Here is a 24,907-nt window from a genome sequence, read left to right on the forward strand (position 1 = left end):
TTTTCTTCACACTAGATGATTATAGTTGCCTCCTTCTTAGGCTGGGGAGCCAATGTGGATAGCTGCATGGTGCAGGGTATTTGAATGTCCCGAGAGGCCTGGATGCACATGAATGTTCTGGAATTTCGGGCAGTCAGAGAGGTTTGCAAATCCTTTCTCCCATTCATCCAATGTCACTGTTCTCATATGATGTCTGACAATGTGATGACTGGCTTTTACATCAACAGGCACACAGGAGCAAGCTGTATTCCCCTCTGTGCAGAAGCAGTCAATCTGTGAAATTGGTGCATCACCAATTGAATCATCGTATTGCCAGTTGACCTGGTAGGGAATCAGAATGTGCTGGTCAACCTCTGCAGCAGACATTTTATCGACCATGAGTGGGAGCTATACAACTCTGTGGTAAACGGTATCTTTGCTTTGTGGGGAACTCCCACGGGAACCGTTTGCCTCTCAAATGAACTGGAAGTGCAACATGCAGTATTCGAGAGGCGCCATAGCACACTTTCTCATGGCGATGCTCTCCTTCTTTTATGGCCAGATCATCTGAACTATGCCTACCTTCCCCTGCCACTCCTACCTTGGGTCTTATGGAAAATTCATCAGGATGAGGCACGAGTTGTGCCCATTGCCCCCAATTCGCCTAGACACTTTTGGTTCCCAAGTCTCCTACACATGTCATCTCAGTTGCGGATCAACATTCCGCCTTTTTTGAATCTCCTAACCCATTCATGCTCTGAAGCCATGCAAAACGTTCTTACTAATAGTCAAAAAGATTCTACTAGGAAATACGCTTCCAGTTGGCTAAGTAGTGTTTCCAGCTGGGCACAACAGTAATTCATATGCCCTATGACTATCCTCTTTCCACCAAAACATCTGGTCTTTCCATCAACTCTTTGCTACCAGGTGGACCTGTAATCAGTGTATACCCCCACCTTAACATGATTACTTAACTTTTGTTCACCCACCAGCTACCAGATTCCGGAAGGACCTAGTTTAAATCTTTCTGCCACTAAGGAAATGTACTCCTCCATGGGACTTAAACCTTGGGTTTTTTTTGGTGCTCACCAAGCTATCCTTTGAACTGCTATCTACATAGAATCATAGAATATCAGGGTTGGAAGGGACCCCAGAAGGTCATCTAGTCCAACCCCCTGCTCGAAGCAGGACCAATTCCCAGTTAAATCATCCCAGCCAGGGCTTTGTCAAGCCTGACCTTAAAAACCTCTAAGGAAGGAGATTCTACCACCTCCCTAGGTAACGCATTCCAGTGTTTCACCACCCTCTTAGTGAAAAAGTTTTTCCTAATATCGAATCTAAACCTCCCCCACTGCAACTTGAGACCATTACTCCTCGTTCTGTCATCTGCTACCATTGAGAACAGTCTAGAGCCATCCTCTTTGGAACCCCCTTTCAGGTAGTTGAAAGCAGCTATCAAATCCCCCCTCATTCTTCTCTTCCGCAGGCTAAACAATCCCAGCTCCCTCAGCTTCTCTTCATAACTCATGTATTCCAGTCCCCTAATCATTTTTGTTGCCCTTCGCTGGACTCTCTCCAATTTATCCACATCCTTCTTGAAGTGTGGGGCTCAAAACTGGACACAGTACTCCAGATGAGGCCTCACCAATGTCGAATAGAGGGGAACGATCACGTCCCTCGATCTGCTCGCTATGCCCCTACTTATACATCCCAAAATGCCATTGGCCTTCTTGGCAACAAGGGCACACTGTTGACTCATATCCAGCTTCTCGTCCACTGTCACCCCTTGGTCCTTTTCCGCAGAACTGCTGCCTAGCCGTTCGGTCCCTAGTCTGTAGCTGTGCATTGGGTTCTTCCGTCCTAAGTGCAGGACCCTGCACTTATCCTTATTGAACCTCATCAGATTTTTTTTGGCCCAATCCTCCAATTTGTCTAGGTCCTTCTGTATCCTATCCCTCCCCTCCAGCGTATCTACCACTCCTCCCAGTTTAGTATCATCCGCAAATTTGCTGAGAGTGCAATCCACACCATCCTCCAGATCATTTATGAAGATATTGAACAAAACCGGCCCCAGGACCGACCCTTAGGGCACTCCACTTGATACCGGCTGCCATCTAGACATGGAGCCGTTGATCACTACCCGTTGAGCCCGACAATCTAGCCAGCTTTCTACCCACCTTATAGTGCATTCATCCAGCCCATACTTCCTTAACTTGCTGACAAGAATATTATGGGAGACCGTGTCAAAAGCTTTGCTAAAGTCAAGAAACAATACATCCACTGCTTTCCCTTCATCCACAGAACCAGTAATCTCATCATAAAAGGCGATTAGATTAGTCAGGCATGACCTTCCCTTGGTGAATCCATGCTGGCTGTTCCTGATCACTTTCCTCTCATGCAAGTGCTTCAGGATTGATTCTTTGAGGACCTGCTCCATGATTTTTCCAGGGACTGAGGTGAGGCTGACTGGCTTGTAGTTCCCAGGATCCTCCTTCTTCCCTTTTTTAAAGATTGGCACTACATTAGCCTTTTTCCAGTCATCCGGGACTTCCCCGGTTCGCCACAAGTTTTCAAAGATAATGGCCAATGGCTCTGCAATCACAGCCGCCAATTCCTTCAGCACTCTCGGATGCAACTCGTCCGGCCCCATGGACTTGTGCACGTCCAGCTTTTCTAAATAGTCCCTAACCATCGCTCTCTCCACAGAGGGCTGGCCATCTCTTCCCCATTTTGTGATGCCCAGCGCAGCAGTCTGGGAGCTGACCTTGTTAGTGAAAACAGAGGCAAAAAAAGCATAGAGTACATTAGCTTTTTCCACATCCTCTGTCACTAGGTTGCCTCCCTCATTCAGTAAGGGGCCCACACATTCCTGGGGGAACAGATACATGTTCAGTATCTGTCTCTGATCTCTGAAGTTTCCATTCCTGGTAGCCATTACCTCAGCTAGGAGGGTGGGTGAGCTCAGAGCACTAATGGCAGATCTGCCATACACCTTATTCTATAGAGACAACATTTCATTGCATTTACTTCCTAAATTCACCCCCAGAATTGTTTTGGAGTTTCACCTGAATCAGTCAATCCACTTTATTTTTTGTGAAACCATCTTCATTTGAAGAGGAAGAGAGACTTCACTGAGCTAGCAAACAGGAGCAGCAAGTGGGAATTTTCCAAAGCAGTTTACAGAGGGAGTATGAGAGGCAGATAGACCTAACAAACAGACTCTAAACTTAGGCCAATAACCTACATACTTTGTGGTCTGCTGTCATGCGTGCATTCGTTGCAAGCACCTCAGGGCCTTCAGTGATTGAGCACAGTCTCTTGAGACCAGAGGGATTTCATTGAAGGAGCTCAGAGTGATAGAAATTTTCAGGGACATAGCAGAGTGGTCCTACTCCCTATCTGACAGCCTCTGTGCTGTTGAGGAGGATGAAAGTCTCTGGGAAGTAGAACATCAAGCTGGAGTGGTGGGGGAAAAAACTCAATAATTGGGACCTTTCTTACAGTTGATTTTATGATAGCCTCTTGCAATGAGGTGACTACTCTGAGGGAGGGGACCTCTTTGTAATAACAGAGACCAGTAGTAGTAAATGGGGATTCGATTTTCGAAATACAGGTAGTTAGGTTTGTGATGACCGGGAGGATCATGTGGTGTATTGCTGACTGGATGCAAAGGTTGCAGACCTTGCGAGACATCTATATAGATTTATTTGCTGTGCCGGGGAGGAGCTGCTGGTTGTGGTACATGTAGGTACCAGTGACACAGGGAAAGGGTAAGGTAGAGGGCCTGGAGGTCAAATTTAGATTGCTATCAGGACCTCCATTGTAGCATTCTCTGAAATGCTTCCAGTTCCAGAAACCTAGGCAGAATTGCAGGGTGTCAATGTGTGGATAAAATTATGGTGTTGGGAGGAGAGGTTTAGGTTTATAACTCGGGGATGGTCTGGGAAGGGAGGAGCCTATATAGGAAGGATGGGGGCTCCACCTAAAGCAAACAGAACCAGATTGTAAAACTAAGAAGATAGCAGAGGAGTTTTTAAACTAAGGGCTTGGGGGAAAGCTGACAGACGTGGAGGCGCACGTGGTTTGGTCAGAAACATCCCTTTGGGGAGGATTTGTTAAAGGGATACTCTATATCCTAGTAAAGAGGAGAGGATAGAAATTGATAAAGGAACTGAAGCAAAACAGACAAACAAGAGTCCCATGTGATTACATCACAGGAAGTCAGACAACCAAATAATGACAATTTTGTAACTGCTTGTATACAAATGCTAGAAGTCTAAATACTAAGATGATGAACTGGTGTTAAATGAGTATATTCATGTAATAAGCATCACAGAAACTTGGTGGAGTGATGCCAGTAAAAAGAAAAGGAGTACTTGTGGCACCTTAGAGACTAACAAATTTATTTGAGCATAAGCTTTCGTGAGCTACAGCTCACGTCATCGGATGCATTCAGTATAAATAATACTGCTCAAATAAATTTGTTAGTCTCTAAGGTGCGACAAGTACTCTTTTTTCTTTTTGCGAATACAGACTAACACAGCTGCTACTCTGAAACCAGTAATACCAGTGTACAAAATATATAGGAATAATAGAGCAGGTTGTGGGAGAGAGGTAAGTGTAGGAGTTAAATATAGTAAATAAATAAATGAATCTCTGTGCCATAGAATCTCTACGGATAGAATTTCCATGCTTGAATGTTAAGAACAAAGCAGTAGGAATTTAGTTCAGACTGCCTGATGATGACTTGACAGTGTTTGACATGCTCAGGGAGATTAGAGAGGCTACAAAAACAGAAAATAGAATAATAATGGGGGATTTAAACTATTCTCATATAAATGTCACCTCAGGAAGGGAGGCAGAGATAAAATGTCTAGACACCATAAATGATTACTACTTGGAGCAGCTTGTCCTCCTGCGCTCCCACCCCCATCCAGAGGAGAGGTCTTAATTTAAGACATAATTTGGTCTTAAGTGAAACATAGGATCTAGACCAGAAGATGAATATACCTGAACTGCTCATTGATAGTGAAGAGAATGTAATGAAATTTAACGTCCTTGTAGGGATGTAGAGAACACCATTGGAGCATTTAACTTCACAAAGGGGAACTATATAAAAATGAGGATGCTAATTAAATAGAAATTAAAAGAAACAGTCACAAGGGTGAAATGCCTGCAAGCTGCATGGAGACAATTGAAAAACACCATAATAGAAGTTCAAACGAAATGAGTACCCCAAACAAAAAACAGTAAAAGAACCAAAAAATGCCACCATGGCAAAACAGCAGAGTAAAAGAGGCGGTTAGAGGCAAAAAGGCACTCTTTAAAAAGTGGAAATCAGATCCTATTGAAGAAAATAGAAAGGAACATATACTCTGGTAAATCAAATGTGGAAAAACATGAAAAAATGGGAGTGACCATATCAACTATAACTTAGTTGGTATGACAACACCCATTTTTTCATGTTCTCTGTGTGTGTGTGTGTGTGTGTGTGTATATATATATATATATTATATATATCCCTACTCTATTTTCCACTGCATGTATCTGACGAAGTGGGTTTTAACCCACAAAAGCTTATGCCCAAATAAATTGGTTAGTCTCTAAGGTGCCACAAGTACTCCTCGTTCTTTTTGCTGATACAGACTAACATGGCTACCACTCTGAAACCTGTCTCCAAGAACTGTGTGATTCCAGGCATGTGGAGCACATGCATATCCACAATGGAATACAGATAGGGTTTGCCAGAGTACATATGTTCTCCTCTTCAGCATCATGATGTGCCTCTCCAAGAGGGAAAACAGTTTTTTGTTGCATTTCCCAGTCCTTCTCTCTGATGTGACTTTGGCTGCAAAGGACTGCAGTCTCTCCTCTCTGTACCATTGTCTCTTGCTGCACCTCCTCTTTCTTCTCTTATTTGATTGGGTGTTGCTTCACCTGCCGCCTAGGGTAACCAGGTAGAAAGTGTGAAAAAATTGGGATTGGGGGTAGTAGCTGTAAGGTATATGAGACAAAACCCAAAATATCGGGACTATCCCAATAAAATTAATACATCAGGTCACCCTACTGCCACGAGGCCACACCTGGAACATGGTGTCCAGTTTTGGTCCCCCCCACTACAGAAGGGATGTGGACAAATTGGAGAGTCCAGCAGAGGGCAACAAAAATGATTAGGGGGCTGGGGACATGATTTACAAGGAGAGGCTGAGGGAACTGGGGTTATTTAGTCTACAGAAGAGAAGAGTGAGGGGAGATTTGATAGCAAACTTCAACTACCTGAAGGGGGGTTCCAAAGTGGTGGCAGATGACTGAACAAGGAGGAATGGACTCAAGTTGCAGTGGGGGAGGTTTAGGTTGGATATTAGGGAACACTGTTTCACTAGGAGGGTGGTGAAGCACTGCAGTGGGTTACCTGGGAAGGTGGTGGAATCTCCATCCTTTGAGGTTTTTAAGGCCTAGCTTGACAAAGCCTTTGCTGGGATGATTTTAGTGGGTGTTGGTCCTGCTTTGAGCAGGGGATTGGATTAGATGACCTCCTGAGGTCTCTTCCATCCCTAATATTCTATGATTCTGTGCATCTTTGGGTTGTGTTATCATTTCATTTAAACCTTTCTGTTTACCTCGGTTTTGTGAAGTGCTGTGTAGATGTCAGTGATTCTCCTGCAGGTGCTGTTCAAAGAAATGTAGTTCAGTCAATTGCTACAGTGAAGGTGGCATATATGGTACCATTCCCAGACACACACAATATAGCTGTACCTCCATACCCCCCATTCATTTCTCATATCTACCCAACAGTTTGGAACCTGCAGTGATATAGTAACAGCTTTTACAAAGCTTGCGTAACTTTGTCTATCATAAAGTTATGATTAATGCATAATATTATTTGTGGTTAGATTAAACTGGTGATTTTTCTAGTGGCTTGCTGTGGGACAGGAGGAAGGGGGGAAAAAAGCAGAAAGTTGATATAATCAAGGTCAATTAAGGTAGTAAGGTTATAGTACTGTAATGCAACACAAACTTTTTTGGTTTCACTGTCTGCATAACAGTACAGTATGAGTTCCCTCTTCAGAGTATTATAGTACATTGCATGCAAGTAAAGCCATTCAGTGATGTATAGGCATCATTTGTGCAAGCTTCAAAGCCTAAAGGCTCTTAAGTTTATTAATGCCATACACTACAGGCATAAAAGCTAGTTAATTTTAAGCCTGATTTTTCTTATGTCACCTGACACTATTTGAAAACTTTTGGGACAAATATTATTAGGCAAAATTTTCAAAAACCCCTAAGTCACTTAGAAGCCTGTGTCCTATGCCAAAGGTGACTTAGGTTCTTAAGTTCCTCAGTGCCTAAGGTCACTTTTGAAATGAGATTTGTGCTTCTCAAAATTTTACCCATTAAGCAAGCAGGGATTCAACCATATTTTTGTGTGAAGAACGTGGTGTATCTTCCAAAAATTATAGCATTTACTCTGGGTATAGAATGAGTTTGGAGAATTTACAAGCAAATTAGTTAATAAGTTAAAATTTAATTTTAAAGTGGGTCCTTTAAAAGTTTAGCACTCAGTGTCGGGCCTTTTCCATATCCAAGTGATCTTAAGAGAATAATGCGGATGCCTCAAACTTCACAAATAGTTAAAACTAGTGTCTCAGGACTAGCTACACTTGAAGACTTTTAAAAATAGGATTACTGGACATTCGTTACTGTTATACCTCATTACTGAAAGATTATCCTTCACTGACAATGAGCGCGCGCACACACAAATATCTTGCATGTCTTTAAAAAATAGTTTATTCTAATTGGGGCACGCAAATGTATTATTATTCACTATTCATAACTTTATGCTCGACAAAGTTATGCAAGCTTTGGAAAAGCTGTTACCGTGCTGCTGCAGCTGCCAAACTATTGGGAAAATAGGGAAAACGATGGGGTGGGTATGGAGAAACTGAATAAAATTGTACTAGTTGAAAATGAACATTGATCTAATTGCTATAGTTCTCTGAACTCAGATTATACCTTTTAAAGTTATCATTTACTATTCAGTTACAGGTGTAATGAGGTGTGCTAAGCCTGAAACCACTAGGCTTTTTAACTAGACCAGAGGCTTATTTGAGTTTGATAATCTCTCTTTGCAACACTGGAACCTACCATACTGACTATGGACTTTTACTATAATACACATGAGGAAAGTACAATAAATAATTTTACTTTATCATTTTCAAAAATTATAACTTTAAGATGTGTAATCAGTTTCTATACTTTATATGAAGACTTTCATTTGTGTTCAGCAGGACTTTTTTTAAAATTTTTAAGTTAATATTATTTGCAAACACTTTTTTCCTAGCAAGTAACACACTCTTTCTCTTACAGAAGGAAAAGGAGAAAAAAAAAGATGAGAAGAAGAGAGAGAGGGAATCAGAAAAACCATTGAAACCCCTAACCAGTGAAAAGGTAAGACTACTTTATTTTATTTTTTAATTTACAAATAGATACAGTATTGGGCCATGTATTGTGCCTGGAGTTAGATAGATGTATTTGAAATATAAAAAGATGTCTGAATAATAGTCCAAATTAACTAGTGTTAATGGTTCATGAATGCTTGAGTGATTGTCTGATCTGCAAAGACTGACAATGACAACTTTCTATCCATTTAATGGGACAGGGAAAGAAGGGTTCATATTAAAATGTTTATCTGATCCTAGTAAAATAATAGTTGACAAGAATTAGACCTAAATGGTTAAGCTTTCAAAAATACACTGTTGTGCTCATAGTTACTGTGTGTTTTTCATGCATATTTTTTTTGAAAACTAAGGTCTATGCTGTTGAGTAGTGTCAAGTTTACACACCATGAGAGCTCTGGTCTGTAGATACAGCACAGATGTGTATCTGAAATTAAATTGTAAAATAATATATGGATTTACTACGATAGTATGTTGTGGAACTCTGTCATTGATTGAACAAATAACTTAAGTGAACACCAAGGAGGGAGGAAAAATTGTTCAATAGCTAAAACTAGGATGATGATTCCTGAAAGTAAGCTGAATATCAGAATAATATTCCAAATATCAAGGTCTTTCAGATTGTGCAAGGGAATTAGTGGAGTCTGCAGTACTAAGTACAGTTAGGACTAGACTGGAAAAAGTACCAATAAATACTTCGTAGGAAACAATCCTGGCAGAGGAATGGACTAGATCAGGGTGGCCAACCTGTGGCTCCAGAGCCACATGCGGCTCTTCAGAAATTAATATGCAGCTCCTTGTATAGGCACCGACTCTGGGGATGGAGCTACAGGCGCCAACTTTCCGATGTGCCCAGGGGGGTGCTCACTTTTCAACCCCGGCTCTGCCACAGGCCCTGCCCCTCACTCCACCCCTTCCACGCCCTCCCCTGAGCCTGCTGTGCCCTCGCTGCTCCTCCCTGCCCCCACCCACCCACAGAGCCTCCTGCATGCCACAAAACAGCTGATCGGGACATGCAGGGAGGGAGGCTCTGATCAGAGGGGTGCCAGTGGGTGGGAGGCGCTGGGAGCAGGGAAGTGGGGGGAAGGGGAGCTGATGGGGCTGGCTGCTGATGTATTACTGTGTATCTTTAGCCATGTACATTGCTAAATGCTGGCTACTTCTGTGAAAAACAATTAGCATGTTCCTAGAACTTTTATCCTGCAGTGTAGTCCAATACTTTGTATAATTCATTGGAGTCTCTATCTGCCAGTTTATTTTTGCTGTGGCAATGTAATGTGTCACAGCTGCATAAAAATACCATCTTTCCTATCTGTTGTTTTATTAATATAATTAAAGTATGTTTTGTTCTGAATGTTCACTTGTCAAACTTTTTTGTCATGTTGTAACTAATCTTCCATGAATAATATCCCAGCATCTTGATACCAGAAATTCACAAAAACTTTAAAAACAGAAAAATTTAAAAGAAGATATCAGAATGCATTGGTATCATTGCTAGCATGAGCTTCTCTTAAGATATTTCGGGTAGTTGAAATGGAAGTGAGAAAGATATTTCTTTATTGAATATACCAGAATACCAAGCTACATCGTTATGTAATAATAAAAAAGTAAAATACAACCAAGAAAGCTGGAGGTGAGGGGGACAAGGTTACTTTCCTTTGTAAACCTGTCAGATAGTAGCATACATTCTTAGTTCTCCTCTCCTTAGTACTTTTCTTTTGCTCTTGGATTCTGATGTATTTTTCAAGATTTTAGATTCAAAATTGCGGTATGGTCTTGTCATTGTTTTAAGTTACTTAAGATTTTGCCTTTTTATGTACTGGCAAGTCACCAACAAAATGTCTCCAATCATGATTCTATTAAGTTGTCCTCTATCGGCAATTTTGTGTATCGTTTCTCAAAATGTGTGGGGTTGGGCTTCTTGATTATTCTCTGTCCTTGGTTTAAAAAAAAAAAGTCATTAGCTGTTGTGAAGAAAACCTTGGAAATATGACTTGAGTGCAACCAAGGAAAGCAGTGTTTGCCTGAGGCCTTGTCTACGCTACAAAATTAGGTCAACATAAGTAGCTTTGCATCACCCTAGTTGTGCATGTGTCGACGCTAAAATTTGTCTCCCACTGATATAAACTTTTCATTATGCTGACATAGTAACATTGAGCCATGGTCGATGTACTGAGGTTGACGGAGCTTGAGTGTAGATGCTGTGTTACCAAGGTCAACCCTATCAGTCCTCCAGCAGCTGTCCCACAATGCCTAACACTGACTGCTCTGCTCAGCATTGTGAACTGTACTTCCAAGGAGTCATGTTGATCAGAAACCCCTTCCATCCACCTGCTCCATTAATGCCACCAACAGTCTTGAATTGGTTTTCGCTATGCCCCGCAACAGTTTGTCCTGCAGGAAATCATCTCTTCTTGTGGCTCTGCAAATACTGGAGGATTGTGGATCCTGTGCTTCCAGTGCTAATGACAATAGTGCAGAGCTGTGCAAGCTCCATCCTTCTGTCAGAGATGGCGAACAGTGACAAGACCTGCACAGGTTCATGACTATATCAAAATAGGTGTGGAAGTTATGGAGTGGAGAAAATTGCACGATGGGAACTTGACTACCATGCATTGTCAAAACATCTCAAAAAACACTGAGGATACAGATCAGGATACCTTTTCATGGTGCTCTGCACTGTACATTGAAGCAAGCAGTCATGGCCAGTACGGCACAAAGAGCCAACTATGCATGAGCACAAGCTATATATTAACTGTGGTGGCTTTATGCGAATGTAACTTGCAGTGGCAAAAATTTGAAGTGTAGACATGCCCTGAGGTTTCAGTACATATGAAACAATAGCTCTAAGGTGTGAACTACCCAAATCATTTCAATGTGTGCCAAATCAGATGTCAAAGATGGTACTTTAAATGTCAGTATAGTTAACTATTTCACTGCTCATCCAAGCAGGTATCGTATCATATGAAGATCTACACAGTTTACTCTGAAGCCTTGCTTTTACTAGGAAAAAGGTGTATTTTTAACATGTTAGCCGATCGAGGAAAATCTCCCCAGAGTTTACCTTAATCAGTTACATTAAAAATACAGCTGCTTTGCAGCTGTACATTTTACATCAGGATGAACACTTTTTAACTCTTTGGCTTTTTTTTCCTAATGTGGATGTGACCTTATTGACTGTTAGTTTGGGTAGGCCTTTAATAATGCGTGAGGGACAAAATTGGTCAGGTAATACCTCTTATGGGATCAACTTCTGGTGGTGAGAAAGACGAGCTTTTGAGCTTACACAGGCCTCTTCAAGCCTCTAAGATGAGGGCCCAACATGAGTACAGCAACACTGTATATATTTAATAACTCATGTCAGGGTTGAAGTGTGTGTGGGGTAGGGAAAGGGATCACTTCATTTTCTTGAAAGCAGGGTTCAAGATCCAGAAATTCGTGACAAGATTTTTTTTATTCATCTCTTGGGTTTTCCCCATTTTTTTTAGTTTGTGGAGACAAGGCACACAAAGCCAAGCTCTGAATGTAATGCTATTGTTCCAAAATATGGTGGTGGTGATGCTGATTGCTTTGTGTAATGAGGCCTTGTAGCCTCAGAAGTCTTTGAGCACTGACCGTGTTTGGCTACATTAAGGGAATTCTGTCCATTAAAGAACTTTTCCTTCCAATCAAGTTTTTAAAGTATGTTACCTTTACTTTGAAGAAATGTCATGATATAAATGAGCTGTGTGGTGTAACTTACCTTTTACACACTAATTTCCTAATTGGCTTTGAGACTCTTGTAGTGACTGTATGCTTTTGTTCTTGATCCTCAAAGGATTATTGTTCCAACACAGATCTCCCCTGCTCTAAAAATACTGTCTGTCAAGGTACTCCTGTGTCTTAGATCTTTAGCATGAGACTGGCAAAATTTCCTTAGCTCTTAAAATGTATAGTGTTTGGATCCCTAAGGGTTGCAGATACAGTAGTGTTGTGAAAATTAAAATGTTAATGATTGCAAAGTGCTTGGAAGTGGGTTTTGGTTTTTTTTACAATCTTTTTATTCAGTGTATTCCACCAGTTTTGACTGACCTCAGCTTAAAGAGCAGTGAGTCTTGGAGTGATTATGGTTAGAAAGGGGACTGTTAAAGTGGTATCACTTAATAAACAGATTTGCTCCGATGTGCTTTTGGTGTATCTGCTTGTTTCAGTAACAAAAGTTATTTTTCTACTTCTACTTCTGTTAGTCCTGCAGAATTTGTAAAATGTAGGAAAGTGGGGTGGAGTCTATTCTATTTTATGCAGTATCAGCAGAATTCTTAATCAGGTTCCAGTTGCATGCCAAACTTATCCCTGTGGAAACTTTAAATCTTGCTGAGGACAGAAATTGGCCCTCAAAATCTTTGACTAGTAAAGATATGCATACTGATAATGTAGCTATTTTCTCATCTCAGGTTGAGTTTTCACAGGCCTGCCAACTAGGGAAAAACACCCTTTAAATTGTAAACAGAACATTTACTCTTGAAACCTTTGAGACATAATTGTCAAGGAGTATCCATTATGCCATTGTTTTTGCAGGCTGACTTTGGAGAAGAAATATGCTCTAAAATCAGTAAGCAGGGTTGTTTGTTCTTCATTTTGCTCGCTTTAGGGATGAGACTGGGCAAGGGACATAGCATTTCCAAGGACAGCCAGCTAGTAGTCCTAAAAAATATCAGGGTAGTTGTGTTCAGTAGTTGTATAAATAACAATTATTTTATTACAAGAATACAACGCGTTCAAATTAAAGTTTTCAAAGTTTAAAAATCCATTTGGCAGGGTGAACAGAATCTTTTCCAGGTGAGCTCTATCAGTTGAGTAAACGCTAAGCTTTCATTTAAAAATAAAAATGTTTCTAGCTCTTATGGGTTCAAAGAGAGTCTTCCATGTGTGAACCAAGTGTAATCAATATAGTGCTATCTTCCAAAGTCTGCAGTCACTCAGATCCAGTGCCACCTCCTGTTATCCATAGTTGCACCACAGTGAAAAGTGGCCAGAATCTTATCAGTTTTACTACAGCTATTTAGAACCCTGTGGGCAGTGGTGATACTGACAGAACTCCTGTGGGTTTAGGAGGTCTATTATGAGCAGCAGCTGCAGAGGCAGTCACTGGAGCACTAGTAGACATTTTCCCATTGAAGGAGCCAGAAGGCTAGAGGAGGGGCAAAAGAGCAGAGGCCCTCCTCCACACTTTTAGCAGCCAGGTGCCTCTGTGGTATGATCCCACTAGCATCTGATCAACTTTCAAACTCTTTCTCCAGTTCCTTACCCCCTCTTGCTGTGATGAGTATATATAGGAGATTACTACTTCATTTACTCCTTTTATAGACTCCTTGATGATGTGGGAGGGTGGTGTCTTCACTACTCTATACCACCTTCAGCTTTTGCAAGAGGTTTTTCTGCTACTGTATCCCTCATCCAGCCCCTGATATTTGAGTCTTCAATGAGTATCTCATTCTCCTATCTTGCAACCAAATGGTGAGTGGGACTTATGGTTTATCAGACTTCTACTAGCTGGGTACTGATAGGAAAATGGATTCCTGAGTGCAGACTGGGATTAGCAGTTTAGTAGGAATTCTAGCACTCTTCTCTGATCCCAGCTTCTGGGATAGGGAAGGAGGGGTTATCATCTGGGTGTTGTCTCTAGATAATGCCCCTCCAGCCATCATTTATATGGATATTGTGGATGACTAGTAGGTTTAGGTATCTGTTAGCTATCTGGTATAAAGCCCAGAGTTTCCCCAATGGGCATTTTTCTAACACCTAAACTTTTTAAACGTATTTTAGGATTTATTCTCCAAATAATTAGAAGTACCTTAAAACACTTCTCTTATAAATGATAGGGCCCTGACAGTTGACCTATTTTTCTTTTTACCGGATTCTGCTGTTTATTTTATAACCAAATTTTAAATTACTTTAAAAAGTAATCTAAACGTAAGATGTTGGGTTCAAGTGGATAGTGGTCAAAATCTGAAATTTTGAATGTATGAATTAATTTAAGCATTAAAACTGTAAATACAGAAACAAGATATTTATGTAAATATTAAATCTGAATAAGATCATGTCCAATTTAAGTCTGTTGTGGATGGACCTCTTCAGTTACTATTAACTGTTTTTTTTAGTACAAAATATGTTCTGAACCCTTCATTTTCTTAGAAAAACATTTTATTACATGAAGCTGTATAAACAGAATTTTATTTCAAATTACATTTGAAAAGCATTTATTTTTACATCAGCGACCAGTAGGTACATCTGTGGATAAATTAAAATACTATATGTTGTGTTGTTTGGACATCTAATTGGACTCTGGAAACATTACATCATGTACTGGAAAAAAAATCTGTTTAGGACAAAACCAGAAGCGTACCATGTGGCTGTCTTTTGTACATCTTTTGCAAACTTTGCCTCTGTGCACTCCACAGCATTCACTCCAACCACGGGGGCCCAGTAAAGAGGACTCTAGCTCTGTGCTGCTATGTCAAGGGGGATATCCTTCTGCTGTCCCTGATACAACAACTGAGAGCTGGTGACCACCTTTGCGCTCACGATGGACTGAATGGAAAGCACAAAGAACCCAAAAGTGGCTCTTGAGCTTCCACTTCATTGAATCTGTTATCTGTCCTCCTAAAGCACTTTTAAAATGGCTGTCACAATGATATTTAAGTACTGGGCACACTTGTTTAGCATAACAGACTTTGAAAGGCAAAATCATGCCCATGATATCTCTAACTATTTCAGTGTATACATATCAAGAGAGCCTTCCCATGTATTCTAGGCCCCCTTGACATGACATAAAATTTCACTGGTTAAGTGCAGAAGTACCTGTGAATATAACTATCAGTAAACCAAGCAACTCAAAATTTCAAATTATCTTCCACCTCCAGCAAATTGGGGGATTGTTTTTTCCCCTCCTCTGTCGTCTTTCCTTCTCCCATCATATCTGTCTGATACAGACCATTATAAAAGTAATTGGATAAAAGCCAAGGCCAAGAGATATGGGCATGTGATTAGACCTGATAAGGTTGAGCTTGGGCTAGATCTGACCTTTGGTTCTGTAGCTGTGGTCCTGCCATTGAGAATGTTCTATCCCTAATGCCTGGCTCTCAGGGCTGGTCTACTAACAAATTTGCACTGAAATAACAAAAGGTATGAATTAAAACTATTTCATTATTTTGGTACAAGTTGGTATGTAAACCAGCCCTTATTCTGAGCTTCTCCAGGCTGCCCCTGTAGAGCACAGCGCTCTTGATGGGTCACAGATGGTAAAGAGACCTTTGGTGGAGCCAGGTTCTGAACCCAGTTAGTGATTTATAGACTTTGACAACTAACTCTATTGGGCAGTGAACTGTGCTGTTGGATTATTCAGTGTGTTTTGTAAAAGCAGAAAGATGTCACCTTGCCTGTGCTTCCTTTAGGACTATACGGGCAGTTTATCTACCTTTCAAGTCTGACCCCGATGGTTTTTTTCGGGCAGGGGGGCGGAATTCTGGGCCATACAGGTTTCCATTTTTGTATATTTTTTAACTTAACTAAATTAGCAAAAAAGTATAAAATACATATAACAAGATCAACTTAAAGTAGGTTGATATCAAAGCATCAAATTATTATAATCAGGTTGATTAAACCATATTTAAACCAAAACTTATAATTTGGGAGGGCAGCAGTTCTGATCAGCCCCAAAGTAATAGGTTACTACCAGTCTCAGTGCTAGTTGATATATTTATGTTCTGATCAAATGCCTAATACAGAGATGGTCACTCCCAGGTTGAAGCTAACGTTGAGACTATTGTCGTGCTGTCTGGATCAGCTCACAACTGTTAGTGCCTACCTCAGGACAGACTGTCAAAAACAGGGCAGACACCCCAAACTAGTGGTATGTTCTATAATTAGATTTCACCAACTCAGTAAAAAATGTGAACTCCTGGGTCACTATAACAGTTTTACCATGGAGTCAGAGACCATCCCCTAAGGCTCTCCAGTCTAGCTTGCCACCCAGGCATGCTGGACTTAGTGATAAACGGTCATTTTCACCAAAAATCACAAGCAGAGCTGTCTCGAGGGGGGATGCGGGGCCCGGGGCAGAAGTGATGTCACTTCTGGCACTGACTGTGCCGGGGGCAGGTAGGGGAGTCTGCGGGAAGCGGTGCCTCCCCAAACAGCGAGGTGTGGCCACGCCCACACTCTCCCCGCCCCCCTCCCTGGCCCTGCTTCGGCAGTGCCTCCACCATCCTGAGGCTGGGGAGACTTTAGGACTATATGGGCAGTTTATCTACCTTTCAAGGTACTCCCGTGCGCTCTCCTTACTGGTGCTCCGGGACTGTGGATGCTGCAGCTGTGCCACCGTGTGCTCTCCCTCCCAGTGCTCCGGGGCACATGCTCTCCCCTCGGGTGGAAGGGTTGGAGCTGAGGGTAGCCTCCCGCAGCCAGCGGTTCGCCCACTGCCCATGTGCAGCTGGCCAAGTGCGGGGCCTGGAGCGGTTGCCCCAATTCGTTGTCCCCTAGGGACGGCTCTGGTTCTAAGAGACCAGTCACAGCCCGATCAATTGGTGTCCTAGATCTTACACCAAAGACAATACCTGTACCCAGTGCTGTAATAAACTGTCTAAAGCAGGGGTGGGCAAACGTTTTGGCCTGAGGGCTGCATCTGGGTATGGAAATTATATGGTGGGCCATGAACGCTCACAAAATTAACAAGTCAGAGATATTCAAATAAACTCTATTTAATAAAGATACATTTTAGTGGGAATAAACACAAACCTTACTTATTATACATATACCATCATAACACATTACAATAATTAAACCAAATTTAACCCCTTCCCATGCCCTCTTCGATTAATGTGAACAATGCAGCTGGTCACCCTTCTTTACAATGGCATCAAAGTCCGATGTCACTCTTGTGGAAATCTGCAATACTGAGCTGAGATGCTGGTCAGTTTACTGGGATCTGTAGCGAGATTTGTTGTAATTCAGCAGGGAAAAGGTTTGTTTGCACACACAGGTGGAGCCAAACAAAACAAGGATTTTCTGTGCCATCTTGCGGATATTTGGAAACTTTGTTTCACTTGAGGCACAAAACTTGTCCAGTTTTTCTGAATTGTAATTTTCCCTTAAGGTGGAATCGCACTGGAGATCAAAGAGCTCCAGTTGTAATTCTTGCGGGGCTTTCTTGTAGTCAAATGACAGTGGGCATGACAGCAGCTCCAGTGTCTTCTCTATCTTCTCAAAGTCAGAGAATCTATGAGAAAATTCTCCATGCAAGTCACTCAAAATTTTGCTGTAGTTCTCTCTCTGCTCTGGTGACACTTCCAAGTATTTCAGTGTTGGAAAGTGAGCAAACACTTTAGTCTAGTTTTCAAAACAAATTAAGGACAAACTTGGCTTTGAAAGCTGTCACACGAGAATACAATTTGTGTACAAACGCATTCTTTCCTTGCAGCTTTACATTAAGTTCATTTAAATGTGCCAGGATATTCACACCAAAAGAAATGTTGTACAGCCAGTTTGCATTCTGTAATTCAGGGAAATCATTTTCTTTCGCCTGCATCTTCAGAAAAGTGCAAATTTCATCTGTGAGCTCCCACACTCACTGCAATACCTTACCTAGGTTGAGCCAGCAGACATTTGTATGATAAAGTAAGTGCTGGTGTTCGGCATCAGTGTCTTCAAGAAGGAAAATGAATTGCTGATGATTAAGTCCCCTCGCTCTTACGTAGTTCGTTATTTTCACTACTGTGCGAACAACATGATCAATGTCCAGGGCATTTTTTAGAGGGCCTCCTGATGTATAATACAAAGCAGAAAAATCACCTCTTTATTAGGGTCATCGTCTTTTATTTTGTCCTGAATTCTTTTAAAAAGTCCTGTGTGTTTCCCAATTAAATTTGGTGATCCATCTGTGGTTACATTTGCCAGTTTACTCCAGGGGAATTTCAGATGTTCAAGGCAGCCAGACGCCCTCTCGTATAAATCCAATCCCTTAGTTGTGCCTTTCATTGATTCCATTAATAAAAAAATCCTCTGATTTCAAATTTGTCTTAAATTCCTCTGACAAAAATCAGTAACGGTGCTGTATCATTAAGGTCAATGCTGTCATCAAGAGCTAACGAAAACAACGTGAAGCCCTGTGCTTTCTTGTTCAACTCAGAAGCCAAATGTTCATCAATCACTTCTACACGGCGAGTAACAGTTCTTCGTGACAAACTAATATTTTCAGATTTTTTTTGGTATTCCGGGCACAGCAAGCCAGCAACATCAACCAGGCATTCTTTTAAGAACTCCCCTTCAGCAAAAGGCTTATGTTTAGCAATTTTAAACACCAGAATACAACTTGCCTTTGTAGTGGCTTCCTGAACTGTCGCTTGTTGTACATAAATATTTTGCTGAGCTTTTAAGTTCGTGGTGAGTTTTTCAGCTTTTCTTGCCTTTTCCTCAGTTGTTAAATTGTTGCCATAATTAGGGTGTTGCGTTGAAAAACGGCGATTCAAATTATACTTCTTGAACACAGCGATGCTCTCCTGACAAATCAGGCATACAGCTGTCGAGTTCACGTTTGTGAGTTCAAACAGCAAAGAGATGAAAAGTTTTCTTGTGACCCTGTTTAATCTTTTACATTTGGTCATCCAGTCCATGAGTTCCCTTGCACATAGTATGTCCAAGGTGTGATAGTACCAATCCTTTCTATTGTGATGTTTCTGAATGGCTGGTTGAATCTTGATAGGCCTCCTTAATGGGCGGCAGAGGGTGGTGGTAGTGGTGGGAAGGATGATTCCTGCATTTGGGTTGACAAGTTCAGAGCAAATATTTTCAAAGTTATTAAGAAAAATTCTCATTTCCTTATAGCGTGGAGTACAGACATGACAGGTGAGTTTAATGCATTTAACAATTTACAAGCATTTCATTATAGTCTAAACATAAATACCTTCTTATAAGGCTAATACTTGTTTTGAACAAAACTAACATACAGGTGAGTTGGTTTGGTTTCCAGCTATGAATTTGTCATTACTTAGCTAACACCTACAGCCTTGGCCAGAGCTGGCCCGTATTTTACCAGTATCAGAACTATGTTGCTGAGGCCAGTTAAGGCAGTCTATCCAAATTGTACATGGTTAGGCAACTATCCTTTCCCCTCCCCAAGATACAATTACATGAAACATTCTAATGCAATTCAAGAGGATACAGCTTGTTATGTTTAAAATTAAAATGAATTTGACTGAAAATATTATTTCTCAGGATTAAACAGAGCTCCTATCCCACAAAATAGATGCCTTTTTAATACAGTGAGATTATTTAAGATCGTGTTATTTTAGGTACTTGAACTGTTCTCTATATGCACAATTTTAAGATAAATTCTGTGGCTTTTATCTGTACACTCACAAGCTACCAGTCATCTGTTGGAGTTTAGGAAGCTGGTAAATGGTTGAAAAGATTAGCTGATGGTTTTCTTGGCTTAACTGTTTAACACTGGTGAAATTGCTGGCTGTTTGGAAGTAACTTGTTTGTAAATGTCAAATTTTAGATTTTGCATGTTGACCTCCTTCCACTTGGTGACCAGATAGGAGGGTTACATTAATTTTGATGGAATATATGGGCCCAGAGAGTCAAAGATGTTAACGTGACCAAGTCACTGCCCTAATTGTCTTTTGAGCCATGTTATAGTTTTAGCCTTCACAACATCCTCTGGCTATGAGTTCCACAGTACTTTATTGTGTGAAGTACTTTCTTATGTTTGTTTTTAAATCTGCTGCCTATTAATTTCATCGTTTCCTATTTCTTGTTATGTCAGAGAGTAAATAACACTTCCTTATTCACTTTCTCCATACCATTCATGATTTCATTGACCTCTATCATATCTCCCCATAGTCACCTTTTTTCCAAGCTGAAAATCCCAGTCATTTTAATGTCTCCTCAGATGGAAGTTGTTCCATACCCTTAATCATTTTTCTCTCTTCCTTTTCCAATTCTAATATATCTGTTTTTGAGATGGGACAACCAGAACTGCATGGAGTATTCAAGCTGTGGGCATACCATGGATTTATGCAGAGGCATTATATTTTTTTCTCATTATCTATCAATCTCCTGATGGTTCCTAACAGTCTGGTAGCTTTTTTGATTGCCATTATACATCAAACAATGTTTTCAGGGAACTATCCATGATGACTCCAAGATCATTCTTGAATGGTAACATCTACTTTAGACCCCATCATTTTGTGTATATATAGTTGGGATTAGGTTTTGCCAATGTGCATTACTTGGCATTTATCAACATTGGATTTCATCTGCCATTTTGTTGCCCAGTCATCCAGTTTTGTGACATCCTTTTGTAACTCTCCATATTCTGCTTTGGACTTGACTACCTTGAGTAATTTTGTATCATCTGAAAACTTTACCATCTCACTGTTTACCCTTTTTCAAGGTCATTTATGTCAGTTAAGAATATTATTGATGGGTTCCAACATGTCAGATCCCAACTCCAAGAAGCATGGGTTTAAGATGTGCATTCTGTCCAGCAGTTTTGCTGGTGTCTGTGCACATTCGGATCCTGAAGTGTTTAGGCAAGAATCACTCGCCAACATGTTGCGCTGTCTGTAGTACAATTAGTACTGGTGACTGGAAGAGGAGAGAGAATAGACTACAGGGTCTTCTGTTACAATAGGCCTTATCAACCATGCCTCAGGGATCTGATAGATAGATATAAAGGATATAAGAGGAGCAGGGGACCTGAATCGGCTCTTGCTATTTTGGGAGTCAAGAAATTGCTTCTGCTTCAGCTCCAAGCTCCACTGCCAAGTCAGCTGAGCTTCCAATACCACACCCTCGGACCAAATCTGGTTCATTCTTCTGGGTGCAGACACCCTGAGGTTCCTCGAGACTTACCGGAACTGACTACTTTGGTTGTGCAGCTGACAAAAACAAAATCAAAGCACATTTTGAGTGTCTCCTCAAGTCATTCACATCATGTGGCTCTGAGATCCATAGAGGTAGAACCGCAGGATAGCTCCAAGAGTACGGATCATGAAAAAAGACCATCAGATCAGTTTGTGGCAGCCCAGCCACATGCTTATAATAGTGATGACACAGGTTCATTTGGATCCACACCTCTTAACAGATTTCATCTTACTGCAGAGCTCACTTGATAAGAGATGGAGATGAGGGACTGAGCGAGGGCTCTCTGGAGCTGATACCCCTACCCCCTAAGAGTCCAGCTGGCTCATTACTCTCCATGTTTCAGATCCCTGAATCAGCTATCTCTGTTTGCTTTGTGGTCAGATCTGGGATTAGATCCATAGTAAGATGTGGAGTCATATCAGAGACTCGTACTGAAGACTATTCCCTGAGCAAAGGCTTCCTCTTCAGAATAATAATCCTGGACAGCCTAAGTATCAACCAGGTCATATGATTTCAGGTTAGGGGACTTGACAAGGCTAGACCATGCCACCTTGGATGTCTTGGCCATATTGGCCAACTCCTGCTTATCAATACGGTACGGGTAAATTTGATTCTCTGGTGCTGGAGTATCATCAACTTTAACCTACAGATTCAAGGGGGCTGGATCCAAGATGTGCTGATCCAAGAACAAGGGAATGTTCCCCTCCCTTGCCACCAGCATGTACTTATGGAAGAGGAGATATCTCAGGATGAATCCTAAGATTTCATTGAATTGGAAAGTGGTCCACCTTATGATGACAATGTGGTAAGAAAGACAGCATTTTTCCTTTGAAGGATACAATAGTGTTTCATGAACTAGTTGACAGAATGGTATCCACTTTAAAAATTTCCATCAGTGGCTTTGGTGGAGGCCACACATGTAGTTTTTTGACATTCTCGGATCTATGGCAAAGGTAAAAGTTTCGTTGCCTATGTTAGGGCTGTGGCAACCAGCAAAATCCCTTTAGTCTCATCCATTATTGTGCCAACCAATTTCAAAAAAGGCTGACAAGTTATATCAAATCCTGTATGAGGGACTGTCTTGTCATGGGCACCCTCAGCCTAATTCTCCTGTTACAGCAGCAACATTCCAAAAATCAGGTCTTTAACCCTCTACCTCTTATGAGAGAGAGGAGGAAAAGTTGTACTCTCGAGGGAGAAAATTATTTTTGTCAACTTCCTCAAATACTTGCATGGCAAACTATCAAGCAGCCATGGCCAGGTTTCAGTTTCAACTGTGGGAGAAGATGTTGCACCAAGTTTCAGAAGAAGAGACCTCTGTCTCCACATTGAACACATACATGACATTTTCTAATAAACATCCATTTTGATGCTCAAGTTGAGCTCTGCAACCACTCTTCTAGTTCATCCAAAACTTCCTTCCATCTTGCTCTCTCCTTCTTTCCTCTAGAGACTCCCTTTGTCATTTCTGCCTAGTTTGGGAGAAAAAGAACACTGGACAAGTGAGTGATGGAATTAATGACATCTGGCTACACTATTCACTTTCACACCATCTCAGGTCCCCAAATACTTTCCCCTTCCTTTTCAGGGGCTCCTCTTATGAGAGGCTTCTGAAATAAGAGGTGGACTTAAACTGGGAGTGTTAGACCCTGTACATTCCTTTACATAGGCAAGGGTTTTTAATTCTAAATACTTCCTAATATCCAAAAGAAGAGGTGGGGGAAGACCAATACTGGACCAAGTTCTAAACAACTTTATCCAAACTTTCAGATTCATAATGGTAACTTTTTGTGTCCATAATACCATTGTTGGATCAAGGAGACTGGATTACAACCCTTGTTCTCCAGGATGCTTATTTTCACATAGTTTGGCATCCTGCCTACAAGAGATTCCTAAGGTTCATTGTTGTCCAGGAACATTTCCGATATAGAGTACTTCCTTTTGGTGTTTCAACTGCTCCAAGAGTGTTTATGAAGATATTAGCAGTAATGGCGCTTATCTGAGACAGATGGGAGTGATAGTCTTCCCATAGCTCAATGACTGGCTTCTCAAGTCTCCATCCTATGAGGAAGTTCAAACAGCAAAAAACAAAGCCATCGGTCTTTTCAAGATTTTGGGATTAAAGGTAAACATGGAAAAGTCCACTCTGGTCCCAGTGCAACGTATGGAGTTCACTGGAACACTGCTCAATGTTAAGACTGCCAGAGCCCATTTACCTCTTGACAAGCTCAATACTATAGTAAATCTAATAACACAACTACAGACCATACCTAGAACAGTGAGATCATGCCTTCAGGTTCTAGATCACATGGTATTGGGTAATTTTATGACACCTGATGCCAGACTGCACTTCAGAGGCATGCATACATGGTTTAAGACAGACCTACCCAGCAAGCACAGTGTGAATATGAAAGTTATAGTTCCTTGGGACATTTGTCAGTTAGTGGAGTGGTGGAAGAACCTGAACAGAATTTGCATAGGAATGATTCATACCTCCCATTCTAATGAAAATTGTAGTGATTGATGCATCACTGACAGGTTGAGGGGCACATCTGCAGGATCATTGATATCGGACAAATGGTTGCTTTTGGAGCCCTTTCTTCATATCAGTATTCTAGAACAGAGCAGTTTGAAATGCTTGTGCTCACTTTCTACCACTACTGTTTTTATTGAAGTGTTCATTTTCCTCTCCTGTCACTAGATAATTGTATGCTGTGGTTAGCTCTATTTAGGATGATTGTTGCATTTCAGTGGTTGGTAAACTGTTCCTGTGTGTGTGTGTATGTATGTATATGTATATGTATATGTATATGTATATATGTGTGTGTGTGTGTGTATGTATGTATATATATATATATATATATACAGTCTGTGTAAAGCACTTGGAGTCTTACAAAAAGATACTAAGTATTAACTGATTTATACTGTAATTGTATTTTGGCTTTCATTCAGTGTTTTCACAGCATTTCACAAATCAGTTTTGAGGTTTTACTTTAAGGTTAATCTTTTAGACCTGTATCAGTGGTCTTTAATTAGTTCCAAAAAAAGAAAAGTAGGAAAAAATGTATTGTTTTAATATCAGCACTTCTCAGTTTTTCCAGGAGTTAATGTAAAGAATATATAAAAATAAGTGTTTTACGTACCTATGTCAGGAGAGCTGTAATTGTATAATTAGTTGCAGAACTGCTAATTTGAAACTAGAGGATCAATAGTCATCTTTTGGAAACAAAAATTCAAGTGTTTAAAAATGAGGCATGTTACTCAAGAAATATAGCAGCAAAATATGCATGCTCCTTTTTTGTTCAAGTGTGGCAGAATTGCACTTTAGCAGAACTTCAGAACCTTAATTTAAAAACGAAACCAAAAGGTTTTGACCGAACCTTATTTGAATGAGGTAAAATACAATTATCAGCAGTGCCTTATCTTCTTTATTTAGTAAGATGAAAGTGACATGTCGTTGGCCTCAAACAAGCATTGAAATGTATTAGATCTGGAGTCAGAAGTAAAATGGCGAATCTATTTATATGTGCAGTAGACCTCATAAAACAAGCTAAGGTAAATGCAGT

The 24,907-nt window shown here is 40.8% G+C and overlaps 1 protein-coding gene across 2 annotated transcripts in view; it reads left to right on the forward strand.

Moving 5' to 3' along the window:
* SMAP1 (small ArfGAP 1) overlaps window positions 1–24,907 on the forward strand; it is a 221,384-nt gene that overhangs the window by 95,580 nt on the left and 100,897 nt on the right. For both annotated transcript variants that reach the window (XM_084623133.1, XM_084623134.1), the window contains one exon: window positions 8,347–8,427. In XM_084623133.1, coding sequence (XP_084479259.1) covers window positions 8,347–8,427 — 81 coding nt within the window. The remainder of the gene's footprint in view (window positions 1–8,346; window positions 8,428–24,907) is intronic.

Source organism: Lepidochelys olivacea (assembly GCF_965140295.1).
Source record: "Lepidochelys olivacea isolate rLepOli2 genome assembly, chromosome: 3".
NCBI classification, from domain to species: domain Eukaryota; kingdom Metazoa; phylum Chordata; order Testudines; family Cheloniidae; genus Lepidochelys; species Lepidochelys olivacea.